General features: G+C 39.8%; 1 protein-coding gene across 1 annotated transcript in view; it reads right to left on the bottom strand.

Annotated features, from left to right (window-relative positions):
* LOC116700210 (cell adhesion molecule 1-like) overlaps window positions 1–16381 on the bottom strand; it is a 393444-nt gene that overhangs the window by 94046 nt on the left and 283017 nt on the right. The window contains 1 exon segment of the mRNA XM_032533207.1: window positions 8363–8509. Coding sequence (XP_032389098.1) covers window positions 8363–8509 — 147 coding nt within the window.

Below are 16381 nucleotides of genomic sequence, written 5' to 3'. Positions count from 1 at the left end.
TGAGGAAACCCATTTCGGCTGCTTGTACCCTGGATCTCATTTTTTTGGTCATGACCCAGTCTTAATGACCATAGGTTATGATAGGAACAAAAACTGACTGGTAGATCGAGAGCTTTGCCTTCTGGCTCAGCTCTATTTTCACGGTGCAATAGATTGAATGTAATACCGCCCCCGCTGCGCCGATTCTCCGACCAATCTCCCGCTCCAATGTCCCCTCACTCTCGAACAAGACCTCAAGGTATTTAAACTCCTTCAGTTGGGGTAAGGACTCATTCCCAAAATGAAGAAGGCACTCCATCAGTTTCCTGCTGAGAACCATGGCCTCAGATTTATAGGTGTTGATCAGCCGTTTCACACAAGGCTGCGGACCGATCCAGTGAGCACCCAACCCCAGCGGTTCCTCCCACAGGTGGTGGGCCCATGGAATGGAGAGAAGGGTGCCACGTTGCTTCATCGGGCTGTGCCCGGCTGAGCTCCGTGGCAAACCCGGCCACAAGGTGCTTGCTGACGAGCCCTCCGTCTGGGCTTGGCTCCAGACGGGGGCCCCGGGCTTTCTCCGGGCAAGGTCACTCCCTCTCTGCCTCGCTCACTCATAGGGTTTTTGAACCATTCTTTGTCTGGCACCTCACCTGAGACCACCTTGCCATGGCAGACCCTACCAGGAGCACACAGCTCCAGACAACACAGCCCTCAGGTTCATAGGGACACACACACCTCTCCACCACGATAAGGTGATGGTTCCCGCAGAGGCACATGGAAACAGTGCCCGCAAAACTCCAATGACACTTCCCCAGATTTTAAAATATTCTTTGTTGTCTCCAATCAATATTGTCGATCACATTAAAAGCAAAAACACATTCTGGATCCCCGCTGAAAACTATAAAACTGTAAAAACTATCTGCAGATTCAGTTTGGCATCTTGCTATGAGTCTCACAACAGGCTGTGCTAATTGTATTATGCTTCAAGCTGTCATGATCTCACCATGAAATGTAGCAGAGAGTGAAGATAAAATTAGAGTGGGTAAATCTTGTGGCGAAAATAAACTTTAGTACAAAAAATAAAGGAAATTGGGATCAACACATCCTCAAATGGTTATTTTTTCCCCTATTTTACCTGTGCTGACTGCATGATTTTATATTAATCTTGCTATTTCTTTCCCCTCTATTGATTCCTCTTTCTCTGCATTTCATTTGAACCGTTTCTTTCTCCAGCTTCAGCCGAGAATGACTCCCATCCACAGAGAGCTGCAGATGATGAGTGCGCCTCGCCTAAGTGGCTGCAATCAATTGTGATTAGTGGCTGCCGCTACTTTTTGAGAGGAGCACATCAGCGTTTTTTTATTGGGTCTCAGAGTGGGTGAGACGAGGTGGGGCGGGGGTAATTACATTCTTACAAAAAACCTCCTCCCCACTCTAGGTGACGTCCAGGCTTCCAAATCACTAGTCACCACCTAAACCCAAAGTATGGGAACATTTAGAATTGCTTCAGAAGTTGTTAACACTCATGGGGGCTTTTATCTCTCTAGCACAGATTTTTGTAATCAAAGAACTGCCTGTTCTCATGTTTCTATTAGTATTATATCTATTTGTTTGCGCTGTTAGAGTTTTATACTCTTCCACGAGTCCTTTTTCAACTCATAATGACATTATCAATCATGTTATCTCTTTGATTTAACAAGTGAAGTTAACGTTTTCATTCAAATAATGTTTATATTCCCAGGGTATTTTTTATTTCATTCCCATATACTAGGTTCTTTTCCTATCCTATTTGTTTTAGATGCATCCTTATTATTTGCTGCAACTGTCTTCTTTCCCCATGGGGACCAATTTTAAATCTAATCTCACGGTATCTCATTCAATCTCATCTTTCTTTACAAATGATACTTTCTTACCATGTTTTGCTTGATTAAATGTTTTCTTTGAAAGACCACCAGCAATATATAGAAAGATAAGTTTGGTCTCAGTACATATACATCAGTGATTCCCTTACTGCCAAAGTGATGTAGTGCAATATTAGAGTATATATATAGATTTAAAGATTTTTCATATTTTAATCATGAAAGTAGTACAGTGTCACCTATGTTCCCTTCTTGGTTCAAAAGTCATTCAAATATATTTTTGTTATCAACATTTATGAAATCACTGGCAATTACTATGAATCCATCTATTGTATATTTTAGCCACTTTTAACTCATTGTTTTAATTGAAGAAAACCCTTTTTTTAAGCGTGTTCACTATACAACCAGTACCAAACAGCAAGGAGGTGAAATAAACAGCTAACTGGTTAAGAAAGTCATCATCTTGCAGCCCAAGAGCTACAGATGTTTTTCAGCAGCCTGCTGGATGTCTATCACTTGGCACCCCTAACATGATAACATGACAATTTATCAGGACACTATTACTCTAAGGGTTCTGACCACAAGTGTGTAACCCAGCTATAAATCCAACAAAAGTTTTCTCATACAGGCAGATGCACAACAAGAGGAGCTGCTTGAAATACTCAAAGCCAAGAGTGAGATGAAAAACTGGTTTATCTCAGCCAGCCTGTTCCAGTTGGACTCCCCACTGCTGTTTCCACTTGACATTAACATGCCACATCCTTTTCAACTGTGAAGAAGATCTAATGAAATCCTGGTCACACGCAAAAACAGACTCAGAAATAACCAAAAGACATGGTTATTAACTTTGGTATTATTATTTTTTTTTCACTTAGCTTGGGTGTAGAACACCAAATTTATGATTGTCAAGAATACACAGGGAGCCACTGCTGCCTATTGATGATTCGGGGTGGCAGCAGCTCAGTTTGTAGGGAGTTGGGTCTGGAACCAGAGGGTTGCATGTTCAAGTCCCCATACAGACCAATGTATAGTGTTGGTCTGATGGACTGGTATTTCTGGTCACCTCCTCTGCACTACAAAGGTGCTCTTGAGCAAAGCACCAAACCCCCAACTGCTCGGGTCACCTGCCCAGCCCCCTCCATTAGGGCTCCTTCACAGTGTCAACATGGCGTGTCTGGCTGCGTGACATTTTCTATGTCGTTGAACACCAGAAACGTGTCTGACGCGGCGCTGCTGCTAGCCTTGTCTGTATACATGTATGTTTCCCATTGATAAAATGAAATAATAGCGTGTTCTTCCAACTGATGTTGTCACTATTTTTGTGTTTGTACATTTGCTTGCACATATTTCGATATTTTATTCTGCACTGACAGGTACAATATTGAGACATGCGTGTTACACAGGCAGTGTGCAAGCTCTAACCTGTTAACATGGGAGCCAAAAGAAAAACGGACAAGCCACACAGCTGACACACCAAACTCACACCACGCAGGCAGTGTGCAGGAGCCCTTAGTGCATGTATAGGTACTGAGCACGTGATTCAGGCCTGCGTGTAATGTGTATAAAACAAAAACAGAGTGAAAAAAATTGTTATTATTATTAATAAAGTCTAAATTATTACTCAACATGTATCATGATTGCATAATGGCACTTCAATCACTACTGGGTCACTATTCATTTTCAGTGGGGAAGACTTCGACATTTTGAATTTGAAAGTAATGTAATTTATCAATGTAAGCCTAATAGTTAATAAATCTATTCATTGAAATAATAATAAAAATAATAATAATAATAATCAAATTTAGATGTCCTTCATGTGGAAATCTTTTTTTATATACAGTATGTGTTTTCTCTAAGCTTCATCAATAATCTGTTTTCACATAAAGCCTTTTAACCCTCAACCTTCAGTAAACAGATCACCCACAGCTATACAAGCTGCAATCTTCTCCTCCTTGACAAGAGCAGTGTATGTGTGTGAGCACTGAAGTGCTTCTTTAAGTATTTTTATACAACTAATCATGTATGTACTTATTTGCAAAAGAAGATACTTTGCTGTACTGAGTGGGGTCAGAAGATTGTGCCTGTGCTCTCGTAAGTCTGCATCTTTGCTCGTCAACCCTATTCATGCAACAATGCCAAATACTTATACAGATGGTAAGTAAGCGGTAGAGGTGTAATTCAGGCTGTTTGGTTAGCCAAAGAAATCAGGGGGAGTGTTTAAAATTTCAGTAAGTAAGTAACTACTGTTGCTTAGCGTGAGATGAACAAGACAACCCAGCATTCTCATCATCTCATCAGTGGTGGAAGAAGTGCTCAGATCTTTTATTTAAAGGTAGCAATACCACAGTGTAAACATACTACCTTACAAGTAAAAGTACAAAGGCAATAACATTACAATATACTTAAAATACATGTCATGGAGTTAGGGAGTTACATCCATGTACTGAATCTCAGGGACTTTTGTAGTTGAGCAAAAATAACTAAATTGAATCCAACGGCTCAGAGAATGCATCAGAACTATTTTGGGTGGACATGACGTTCAGGCTTACAGAAGGATGACCAAGTCTGTGTATGTAACTGCTGTCAGTTTTAAAGCATGCCTTTCTTGTCTGCCTCTTTACCCGCTCTTGCCCTCCATCTCACACTTAAACATAATCCACCACAGTGGATTCAGACAGAGATGGCAGATGTGATATTTTGAAGTGGGCAATGTTGTTCGGGAGGCTGCCTGGTGGATGCCATGTCATAATGAAGCAGTGCAGCTGCAGTGAACATGCCTGGGAGGGATCAGAGGAGATCAAGGAGCCCCCCTTCAAAGACGTACACCTTGCCCTTGACAGCCAGCTTGTGGGAGTCGGCTCACTACGGCTCGGCACCGCAGCAGATAAATACCAGACTCACTTAAGCATTCGAAAGACAGCTTTCTCCAAGAGTGCCCTGCCCTCCTATAGTATGTAGAGGGTATGTTTGCAAGGCGCTGAACATGGCAAGGGAGTAAGGGTGAGTGTGGAGGAGGGCCTGACAATCACCCCGCTCACAGACAAGCCAGTAAGTCTGGTAGATCAGAATGTTGAAAGAACTAAGTCACGGGAGCATGTACGGTATGTTTGTGCACACGCTTTAAGTCTCAGCTCATAAAGAAATTGGAACATGTAACTAATAATGTACCGTTATGACAACATCAGGGAAAGATGCAGCTAACTATGTTGAGCATGTAGCTTATGAAGATTCATTTACATTCATTCAAAAAAAGCAGTGAGGGACATGGCAGCAAACTGTGCGTGCAAACAATATAGTAGTTATGTTAAGGAGGTATGAATTGAATTAACTTGATACATTTTAGAATGGGTTACTGCAAATTAAACTTGAACTTCTAGGTACAAATTTGATGCTTTAAATTTATTGTCTTCATATATTTTTTTCTGTTGTTTTTATTTATAGAGTTAAAACTGCCCACTTTGAAACAAACTCAGGGATACACAAGTCCTCATATGCCTTGAGCTTATGTTCTTATGGAAAAATAACTCTACTTTCAGCAGTAACGGAAGGTTTGTCCAATATTCAATCTCTTTTTGCCTCTGGTTTTGGTCCCCACCATCTCGAGAGTAACATATATGCCAAGTTAATGCTACACTATGTTCAACAGCTCACCGTTGTTAACCTCTGTTGAGTGTTTTGTGATAATGTGAAATGGCTAATGTTAGCGTGGCATTTGCACTGCACTGATTTCTATGGTTGACTAGTGAACATTTATCATGCCGTAGATCCAATGAAATACATTGACAGTGAACATGTGCAAACATGTAAACTTTAGCTTGTTATTAGCAAAGACATTTTATTCAAAATCATATTTGCTAATGCTGATTACCTGTATTTTACCTATTTTGGAAGATAGGGTAGGGATAATATACAAGCTGCTAAGAGCTAACTGTACACTAGTGTAAAAAGTCATTAATGAATCATAGGAGCTTAAAATATGTATTTTGAAATATAACATGATAAATATAGTGATGATGTCACATAGTTACGGAGGTCGAAAATCTGTTAAAATCAACAGTCTAACATATAAACATAATTAAAGAAACCAAAACCTGGCAAGAGTACGGTATGTCCAGTTGAATTCAGCTAATTAGAGCTGTGTCATGATAATTGGACAGGATAAGAATAAACATAACAGGTCATTAAATGTTCAGGGATATTAGCTGCTTTTATTAAAGCAGACATGCTGAAAGGGAAACATGTCTGGTAGATCGTATTAACCTCATTCTGTATTAATCTTGCTGCAGACATGTGGGTCAAACTTAATGCAGCTCCCTGGATGTAGCTACAAGTAATGTAAGATAAAATTAATCAATGTTTTACAGATTTACTGCCGGTTCCATTCGCATGATTTGGTTAAACTAAACATTTTATGATAGTTGTCTTAATTTATCAGCTTTGTCTTCAAACTGCAGCTTGACTACATTTACACCAATTGTAAATTATATGTCAAATGTCTGTCTAAATTTATGAGTGCCTGCAAAATGAACCAGTGAAACTGACATAAATAAATACCTCACTGAGATTGATGTCCATGTCATCTAATCACATCAAACTGCTTCTGACTATAATTAAACACATTCCATATCAATCACATAAAGATACGGCAGAGCTGAATGATTTCTCTCTTGCAGCAGACAGTCTCCTACCAGCTAGCATACTTTCTCCTCTGACAGCCTCATAATAACCCCTTAGATGATCAATGAGAGACATGGTTTTCCTAAACAGCTACAACTGGACTTTATATCAAGCACATGAAGGCAATCTGGAATTTTTAGTTAATTTTAAGTACAATCTAATCTAGGCATACTCTACTGACAATTTCAGGTTTTTGCTCTTTTTTCTACTACTGCAATTGTGTAATAACTTTGCCATATATGTACTCTCAGAAATATTTTTAAATGTTTGTTTCTTTAAATGTCTTACAACATACTCGACATGGAACAATCTATTGAACTGTTATTGTGAAGATTCGTTGCGAAGGCTTTCATAATTCTAATGCTGCATTCATTCCATGACAGCTAAAGGAGAGACATGAGAAAACCTCTTGTTATTATGACTTGGGAGCGTTCAGACATTATTTCAAGATGATTAGCTAGCCCTGTAGTTACACCAGCTGGCTAATTAAGCTTTAACTGCCTACATTTTCAATTATGTTAATTATGTTATGTAGTGGAACGAACCAACCTGTGTTCTGAACATAGACAGTGTGGACGTAGCCTCCAGGTCTGAAAAGTCAAGTCAATACGGAAGTGCCTTAAGTCTGCATTCTTCCTAATGGCCAGCAGGGGGCAACTGCCCTGGTTGTAAAAAAGAAGTCCAATTGTAGATGTCTATGAAAAAAGGACCATACTTCTGATTTAATTTATTACCTTAGTAAACACTATCAGAATGAGTGTATGGTCTCAATCACTCATTTTAAATCTTATCAATATAGTACAATTTAAAATAGTAAATTCTGGTCTCATTTATTTTTAAATTGACAATAGAGCAGGGGCTTTAGGGCATGGCTACCTTATGATTAAAAAGTTGCTACCATGGCGACCTACCAATCACGATAGGGGCTAAGCAATGCGTATCAATAGCACTGTGCACTTTTAAATAGCTGTGAATGCGTTTTTGGGTGTTGTCCATGTTCTCATCTGAACAATTTTACCCTTTCACTGTGTGTTTTCAAATCATCAACATTAATTGCCTAAAAATTCTTTGTTCAGCGTTCCGTTGTACTTAAAGATACTCACAGAGTCAGCTGTTCATTTTTCCCAGTAAGTACATTTTGTTTAAAGCCTGTATTCACTAGCTAAAACTAGAATCCTAAACAAATATAAAGGTTAACGAATTACGGCAGCCCCTTCTAATCCAAATATGGTCACTTCTGACTCCAAAAAAAATGATGAAGATGACGATGTCCAAAATGTCAAACTCAAGTCTTCAAAACGGCAGTCCACTTGATGTAAATTTACAGCTGAAATCTCAAAGTGTCTAACTGTTTTAATGTTATACAGGACCATACCGTAAATGTCATTGCATTCTGGTAAAATAATAAAATAATATTACAGCACTATCTGCAAATGTCACAGATTACAGGTATTTAATGTGTCTTGGAAAAAAAAAAGTAAATGGCGTGAATTAGACTGCAGCCAGTGTATTACTGTAAATTTAAATAATACAGTAAGGAACTGTCTACTTACAGTAAAATACTTTACATTTAAAACAATATGCATACTGCAAATAAACAGTGTACTGGTGAAGCCGTTGCCAGTATATTTCTGTAAATGTATGGTGAGTTTTACAGTGTGGCTACATCCACTTCTTGTATACAGTCTATGGTTCTGAACAAACAAACTGAATACGAATAAAAACTTACAAATTAAACCAGGCCAAATAAAAACGTCATAACAATAATAGTCCGTTCATTTTGACATCTCCTTTTGTTCCACAGTAGACTCAAACATGACAGTAACGCAACGTTGGATGATACTCACGTCTCATGTCTCTGAAGTAAATTGTTTGTCTGTTGGGGTTGAGCAACTGGATAACAGAGTCGTCGTTGTTCTTCACCCGACAGCTGATGATCGCCATCTCGCCCTCCACCACCGACACATTGTCTGTCACCAGGTTCTGACTCACCACTGGACGGGACAAAGACAAGGTGTTGGTGAATGCAAAAAAAGCAAGGGAAACATATGTCAAAGAACAAGCCTTTTTTCACCTGTGACTGATTACTGAGCACAACATTAACAACTGACAAACGACACATAAGGTAAAACATCTAAATCAAAAAGGAAGGATATCGTCAAATAATAATAATGGATAGTGATAGGACAGTGTTTCTCAATCTGTTGATCGGGGCCCCCAGATGGGCCGCAACATAAATATGAGATATCCCAAGAAGATTAACTTTTTCATATACTTCCTTACTCATTGCTTTTTTCATAGTGAATAACAGGATCATTTCACCTGTTCTGACCATTAAAAATTGTTTTTAAAAAAATGGGGGAAATGCGTTAATAAGCTGCAGACATATGTAATTTTAGCTCACAAGCACTGCAGACAACGCTCAGGACCCTTTGCAGAACAAATTAGTGAAGTCAATAAATTCAAAAGCTCTTTGAATGTTGTGCCCTCTAATTCTCCTATCTCTAGTAATTGTGTTAGTGTAATGTAACATTAAATGAGTGGCAGCATGCAGCAGGTGGCAGACAAAAACTGTTTAATGCGTGTCCATGGAAATTAATAGAACTGCGTGACCAGAGAAACTCAACAAGCCTGTGGGCTGGGAAATATTGGTCACGGCCGCCATCGGTCATCAGCTGTAACTCAGATTGCTACACTTCCTTGTATCACAAATGTCTCTGCCTGAAGAATGAAAAATGTATTATTTCTAGCTGTGAGCTTTGATTTGAAAAACTACAGTAATCTCAGACTTTGCTTTGGGGTTGCAACCATTGTTGCAGTTGATGGTAAGCCTTGAGTGGCATTGATTTATTTTAAATGATGGCTACAAAACCAACACCTGGCAGCTTGCCAGTGGGGGCTGCTAGTTATGTCCGTCCCCAGCTCAAATTTGTACACACACACACACACACACACACACACAGACACTCACTCACTCGCTCACACGCACGCACGCACGCATACACGCACACAAACACAAAATTTGAATCAAACCAAGCACTTGCTTGTGATTTTTCATGTCCTCTGGATGTCCAAATAGTTAGAAATGTAAGCATGCTTGTTATAGATGTTATCACACTACTGTAGGCAAAAACAAAAAAAAGAAAGTCTGCTTGTTTTTCCATCATGGCATTGTGATGCATCCCAGACACAATGACGAATGAGTCTGACATGAATGATTGAAACAATGAAGCGCTATACAGTACAAGATAAAACAACAAATTTGTTCCGGGCACCCTGGGTATGTCAGAGTAGAGAACACTCCACCTGATACTTTGTAAAATCAGAGGCACTGAAAACCATTTCATTTTCTCTCTATAGACGGTAAATTCAGTCTCTGCTGTCCAATTCTGCTTCTGATTACAGTTTGGAAAAGGATAACATTGCACAAGCCTCCCATATGAGGTTCAATATGAGGCTGCAGGTGAGGGTTGCAGGTTCTTGTGAATTACGTTTATAATCATTGCATTCATTTTCATTTTGTTTTAAGATGCAGGGTTACAGAAATGAAGTGCATACTGCTGAGGTTCTAGAATACATCAGGTCACATAAAGAGGCCACTGTTGCTAAGCTTGCAATTGAGGTTCAGAAAAAAAACATGCATAAAGTCTTTGTAATTCCCCCTTACACTTTCCTCCTACATAGTTACGAAAATAGCACCACAAATAACATCTTCTAAGAGAAGCTAAAAGGGCCCAGTTAGGGGCGGAGAGGGGGGTGAGCAGCGAAAGAAACTAAAAGAACGCAGGAAACATCAACTGCTGATTTGCATGCCTCAGTTGTCAAGCACCTCTAAATATCCCTGCCATTTAGGAGACAAGGAGGATGAGGAGGGAAGAGAGAAATTGCATCCTCTGATGCTGATAGATAAGGATAGACAGCTTAACAAACGAGATTCAAATGAGCATCCCTTGGTGGCCCAAACACAGCCCTAAATAAATGAACCTCGCCGTCTTTAATATTCAAGACCGAACCTCATTTTTCAAACATGTGCAGAAGTGGGTGGCGGGGTGGGCATCTGGTTATGATAATACGCTAACACACTACAGAATGCATTTCAAGGCATCCACTGAAGGTTACAAGGCGGCAGCAGCAGGGTGCTGCAAGGTGTCTGCTAAGTTGTATTTTAAGCCAGTGGAGGTAGTACGAAGGACTTCCAACGCTGGCCGCCTTGTCAGCTGCCTAATTGTTCCTGTTGTGATAAATAAACAACTCTGACACACTGGAAGGTGGTGTGGGGAGGCGCAGAGCTTTACTCAAATTAACGGCCAACAACAACCATGTGTGTTGGCCACCAAGGACACTGTCAAAGGTGCAACAGACAAAGCACTTTTGACATCGTGGTGGGCGAATGCTGTTTGAAGCTGCAACATGAAGCTTTTCAAGAAGTATTTTTGGCATTAAAGTCTTGAGGGGGAGGTGTGCCACTTTAAAAAACAAAGGGATAAAACAAGGGCCAAAACTTGTAAATGGAACAGTTTTATTATAGGACAACTTATTATCAACTTAATATGACCAATGGGTACTTTCACAAAGGCTTTTTGCATTAAAGAAGGACCATAACAGTGGTTTTGTATGTTTTAGTCCATTTAATCACATACAATTAACAGCAGAGCTAAGATTTTAGTAAGTATGCTGCTGTGTGTGTTTTAGAATGTTTTTTGTATTCCTTTCACTGGCACCAATCCATTAACTTCAATTCATTTTCATGTGTAATTTAAATGAAGAAGTGTATTATTGAAATTTGCCTATGTGGTCCATCGCAAGTGACCAAGATAATTTCCGGTTTTGGATTACATAACTTCTGTATTTTCTTATATATATTTTTTAAATCTCATCTGCACAACATGCTTCTTTTCTTTTAATATTGTGTTTCTGCTGCTTGGTTTTGTTGTGCAAAAAAAAACTGTATTCCCAGTGATCCCTCGGAAGGAATCACTGCACATGGGTAGGCACTTTTAATAACATTTTGAACATGTTTAGAGGCTAAAAACACTTTCATAACTCGCCCTGTTGAAGACTGTTGGGTGCTAACTCTAGCAGGAGGATAACCCGGTGTAGGCCGCACCGATTGGTTTCGTTTTTCTCTCTACTGACAGCACTCCAAATTTCCAAACAACAGAGCTACTTGTTGGAATCGACCGGAATTCTCCTTTAAGTTGGGTTGTGACTAAACCTGGCATTGGAGGACAGGCAATTCTCCCTGTTGAGTTTCTATGGAAGATGATTAGGGCCACATTTGAAAAAAATTATTTTAAATTCTGAGTTTAAAGTCAGAATTCTGAGGAAATGTGTCCCTAATCCTCTTCCGTACATACATTTCTGACCACTAACCACTATAGAGAAATGTTTTGATCAAGGGTCCTTGTTTTGTCTTAATCTCATCTTCTGCTAGAATGTGCACCAGGACAAACAGTACAGAGGGCACCTTCAGTGATTTGACATTACGTTACTGACGTGTTCTTCACATAGCAAACTGCCACAACCATGATCATATAAATGTATTTTTCTATCCAGAAAGAGATCAAAACATTTCCTTGTGATCACAAAATAAATACGTCATGTCCTCTCCGTCCCTTTGTAAAATACAAAGTAAAGCTCTGTGTTGATTTTTAAATGCAAATGGATGCATTCACTTAGTGCTTCTTCAAAACCTGTGAGGGCCTTTTCATGACACAGCTCTTTGAGACATGTGACAAGTGTTGGAGCACCAAGTTTAGCAACTGAGGGGCAGGAGGACAGGACTAACAATACACTCCCTTCAAACAAAACGCTGACATTGAAGCTTTCAGTGAGACACACCTAGTATTAGATGACAGTCCTACACATCAGTTAGAGAACAGTAGAAGACACATTTACTGAAATAGAAATTATGGTAATGACCCATAAGAGATGGCAGGGGGAATATATAATTGCTAGTCTGAGGAGCTACACTTAATGCATTTCCTCAAAATGTTTAAATGTATCATTCAATTTGCCTTTTGCTATTACAAATGAGCTTGTGCATTCGCACACAAATACAAAGACACCATCACCATCCATTTGTCCAACAGTTGAGAAAAGTAGACTATCCAATATACTGTGTGAGCGTATGCCAAAAAGTCAAAGGCTGAGTCAGAGACTCAGCCGCTGGAAATATTATTTAAATTTTAGGATAGCCTAATTGCTGGAGAGTTATTTTTCACTGAAGATGACAAAACATAGTACTTTTAATTTCATGCTATAACTGACTTTTTTGATCAAAACGCTACTGGTTTTCATTCATTTCAGAACAACATGAGTAAATATGAGTAAATATGAAGCAACATTTAGTCTGTTCTATTTTTTGTCACAGTTACATGATTATCGCTCAGTTATACAGCTGCTTCCAGGGACTTTTTAAAATTGTTGAAATACACTACATCGGTACACACATCTGTGTGTCAAAACTGCTCCCTAATTCACTTGCTCACTATTCCCTATACAGTGTTTATTAAATAGTCAGCCATATAGGGAACAACCAAATGAGATTTCGGACACTCAATGAAAACACATCGATGCGTGACTTGCGTCAGGAGATGTGCAGGTTGTTTGTGTGACGGAGAAAGGCGCGACCAGAATCATGTAAACAAACCCAAACAAAAATACTTCTAAAACATCCCTGAAACAAACCAGGAACAAAGTAAAAGGTTACATACGTTTTGTGTGTCGGTACACAATCCGCTCGGTCTGCACGATCCGTCCGCATGCGCAAAATGTTTGCGCATGCGCAGATAATAATCCTGATGTATGAGGATTTACGACATCGCACGATCGGTTCCACAGTAGAGGCCCCCACCGGAAATCTAAGGTTACTTTAGCTAACAGTTAATTCGGCTAACCGCTAGCTGAGACAGCATGTAAAAGACCCTCAAATACAAAATACAGTGGGGCTCGAAAGTTTGGGCACCCCCGGTAAAGAATTGTATTAATGTGCATAAAGAAGCCAAGAAAAGATGGAAAAATCTCCAAAAGGCATCAAATGACAGATTAGACATTCGTATAATATGTCTAGCGGTTAGCTAGCTAAAAGCGAGTGGTTAGCCAGGAAGCTAACGCCGGTGGAGTCTAACCGTCCTTTTAATACATTCATGAGCCTAACGGCTGACGTTACAACTATGGGAACAGATCGTGGGGTGTCGTAAATCCTCGTACATCAGGATTATCATCTGCGCAGGACGGATTGTGCAGGCAGAACGGATCGTGTACCGACAGCACCTATTCCACTGTTAGAAACGAATGTTTGCACCATTTTTTCTTTTCAGTTCCTGCTTCTTCTCCTCCAGGAAAACATGTCCGTGTTGCATTGTGGTATACGGGAGTGAAATGTAGGGTATATCTTATGGACACTCAAATCATCAGTGCATTGTGGGTGTTCGATAGTGGACTATATAGTGAATGCAATTTACTGCAGAGAATTCGAACACCACTACAAAATGGCGAACACACGAAATGCACTAGGGTTAGGGGAGGTTCTGTTAGGGGGGTTAGGGTTAGAGTTAGGGGAGGTTAGAGTTGGGGGGGTAGTGTTAGGTTAGGGGTTAGGGTTAGAGCACCATAACCATTATAGCGAACAATTTCAAACACAGCTACTGTAGCTGCTTTCAAAGATTCTACAATAAGTTGGATTTGAAGTGGCTGCCTGAACATGAAAACACTCTTTTCATAATAATCCATGTTTCCTTACTCGTTGTCTGTCCGGTATCGTTGCTAACGCTTTGACTCTACAAGTGTTACGTGGTATAATGTTTTTTGTTTATTGTTAAACATAGGCTTATAATTTATAGTGGTATATGTAGATTTACAACAGCATATGATGAATAATGCAGTTTAATGCTATAGGCCTTTAAAAGCATCTTATACTTTTCACAAATACAAATAGATAAGGTTAAATGGTCAAATTCTATCATTTAAGTCCTAGGCAGAGTCCTATATCTCTGGTATATGTCCAACTTTTTTCAACGGCGTGTAACATATTTGGCCCATGGCACTGAAAAGGGGGCTAGATTTTAGCCCTTGGCCATCCAAGTCGAAAAGTCGAGACAGCCAATCCAAGATTAAAGTTGTCAGACAATGACACTCCACACTGCACTGCACAAAGCTAGCCTGGGGCCCGAATTCACTAAGGCTGCGATGGAAAGAAAAAATGCCATGTTCCATTTGCCTGGGCTAACAGCTGCATGTTTCCATTTGATTCAATAAGGAAGGCATCCTAAGTCAGTCACACAGATGGCCACCGTGACAGTGAAAAAGATTTTCATCAGGAAATCAAACCCCCTGTCAGACTGAAAATTGTATTTGTAGATCTAATGTAGTAAATTACAAATATCTTTTTTTTAACAAAGGATGGAAGTATAAAAGGCTTGCTAAAAATATTAGATATTAATCCGGGCATTAGACTGTCAAGGTTTCTTTTTCCCCCCACCCCAGCTCTCCCTGTGGTGCTATTAGTTGTTAAAGCACTATTATTGCATTTTTTATAAGTTCTACTGCTAGACATGCATTTATTCATACCCTGTCTCAATCAGAAACATGATGCAACATACAGGAACATTACATAGTAAATTGTAAAGTACTTAACATTTGCGCGCCACTCTGCTCACTGCACTGCTTGTGATCACCCCTACCAATCCAGAGATATTAATTTTTCCCTCTGACATTTCGAGGAACATGTGTATCTGGCTGCATGCTTATTGAACAGACGACAATCATTTTCTCCTTCCTGTTGGTGTAGCGCCTGCTAATGGAATAACATCATCTTTGTGTTCTGGGCCAGAGCTTTTATGTGTGTCTAGGTGTGTGCATGACACTGAACGTGAGAGTGACCGTGTTCACTATGTTCTGCCAATGTCTGATTGCAGTAAATCCTGTCTGATTGCACGTTTTCACATATGTATGCAGCAGAAATGTAAAAATAAGCTCTTATGTAATAATGCCGTATTTACATTGCAAAACAGAGGTCTAAGAGGGCAAGAAAGACGAGCGGTGGGGGGGATCAGGTGATTTAACAAAAGCCCAGGCCCGTCAAACTTATTTGTGAACAAAGGGCAAGTTTTACATGATCACTCAAACATGATCAACCATGCTTGTCGTGGTTGCATTTGTCATTACCTTACAAAAGGCAACACCAAAGAGGAAACCTATGACCTTGCTTTTTAAAGTGTATTTGATGCATACAATGACTGGAGCCCGTCATTTTAACCACAATCTCTGAGAACAGAACTACCCTTCAACCAAGCCACTTGCCGTGTGAATGCTGTGATAGAACAGCCGACTGACAGCCGGAGGCAGCTGAGAAAAGGTCAAGATCCTTGTATGGCCTGACCACTTCACACAGTGGAATCCGGCTTGGTGAGGATTTGAAGGAGGCAGCTCAGTTAATCTGTGTGTAGACTGCCCTGAGGGAAGCTCAAAGTTATGACATACAGAGTTTGGAGAAGATGATCACATTGGTCAGTATAGTGATCAGACTCCACAGTAAGGCTCTGATTTTGTCTCAGTCTTCTTATAGTACATCCACAGCCATAGTGTTTCTTATTAAATAACACAGCAGCAGCACAGCATGTTGTATAAATGCATCTGTATGTCATCTTTAAAAGAAACGTACATGTGTTATAGGGGTGTTCAAATTAATCATTGCATCGCGATGCGGACCTACAACGATTCTGCATCGAGGCAGTGGTGACAGACCATAATCGATTATTGCCTAATGATGTTTCTTGTTGATTTTCCGGTCGCTGCCTTTTTTTTAACCTTCTGTCTGTTGTGCTCAGACGCTACATTCAGGAATAGTTTTTTTTTTTTTTTTT

This window comes from Etheostoma spectabile, chromosome 13, assembly GCF_008692095.1.
Source record: "Etheostoma spectabile isolate EspeVRDwgs_2016 chromosome 13, UIUC_Espe_1.0, whole genome shotgun sequence".
NCBI lineage: Eukaryota > Metazoa > Chordata > Actinopteri > Perciformes > Percidae > Etheostoma > Etheostoma spectabile.
The sequence above is the reverse complement of the archived record's forward strand: the minus strand, read 5'-3'. Positions and strand labels throughout refer to the sequence as shown.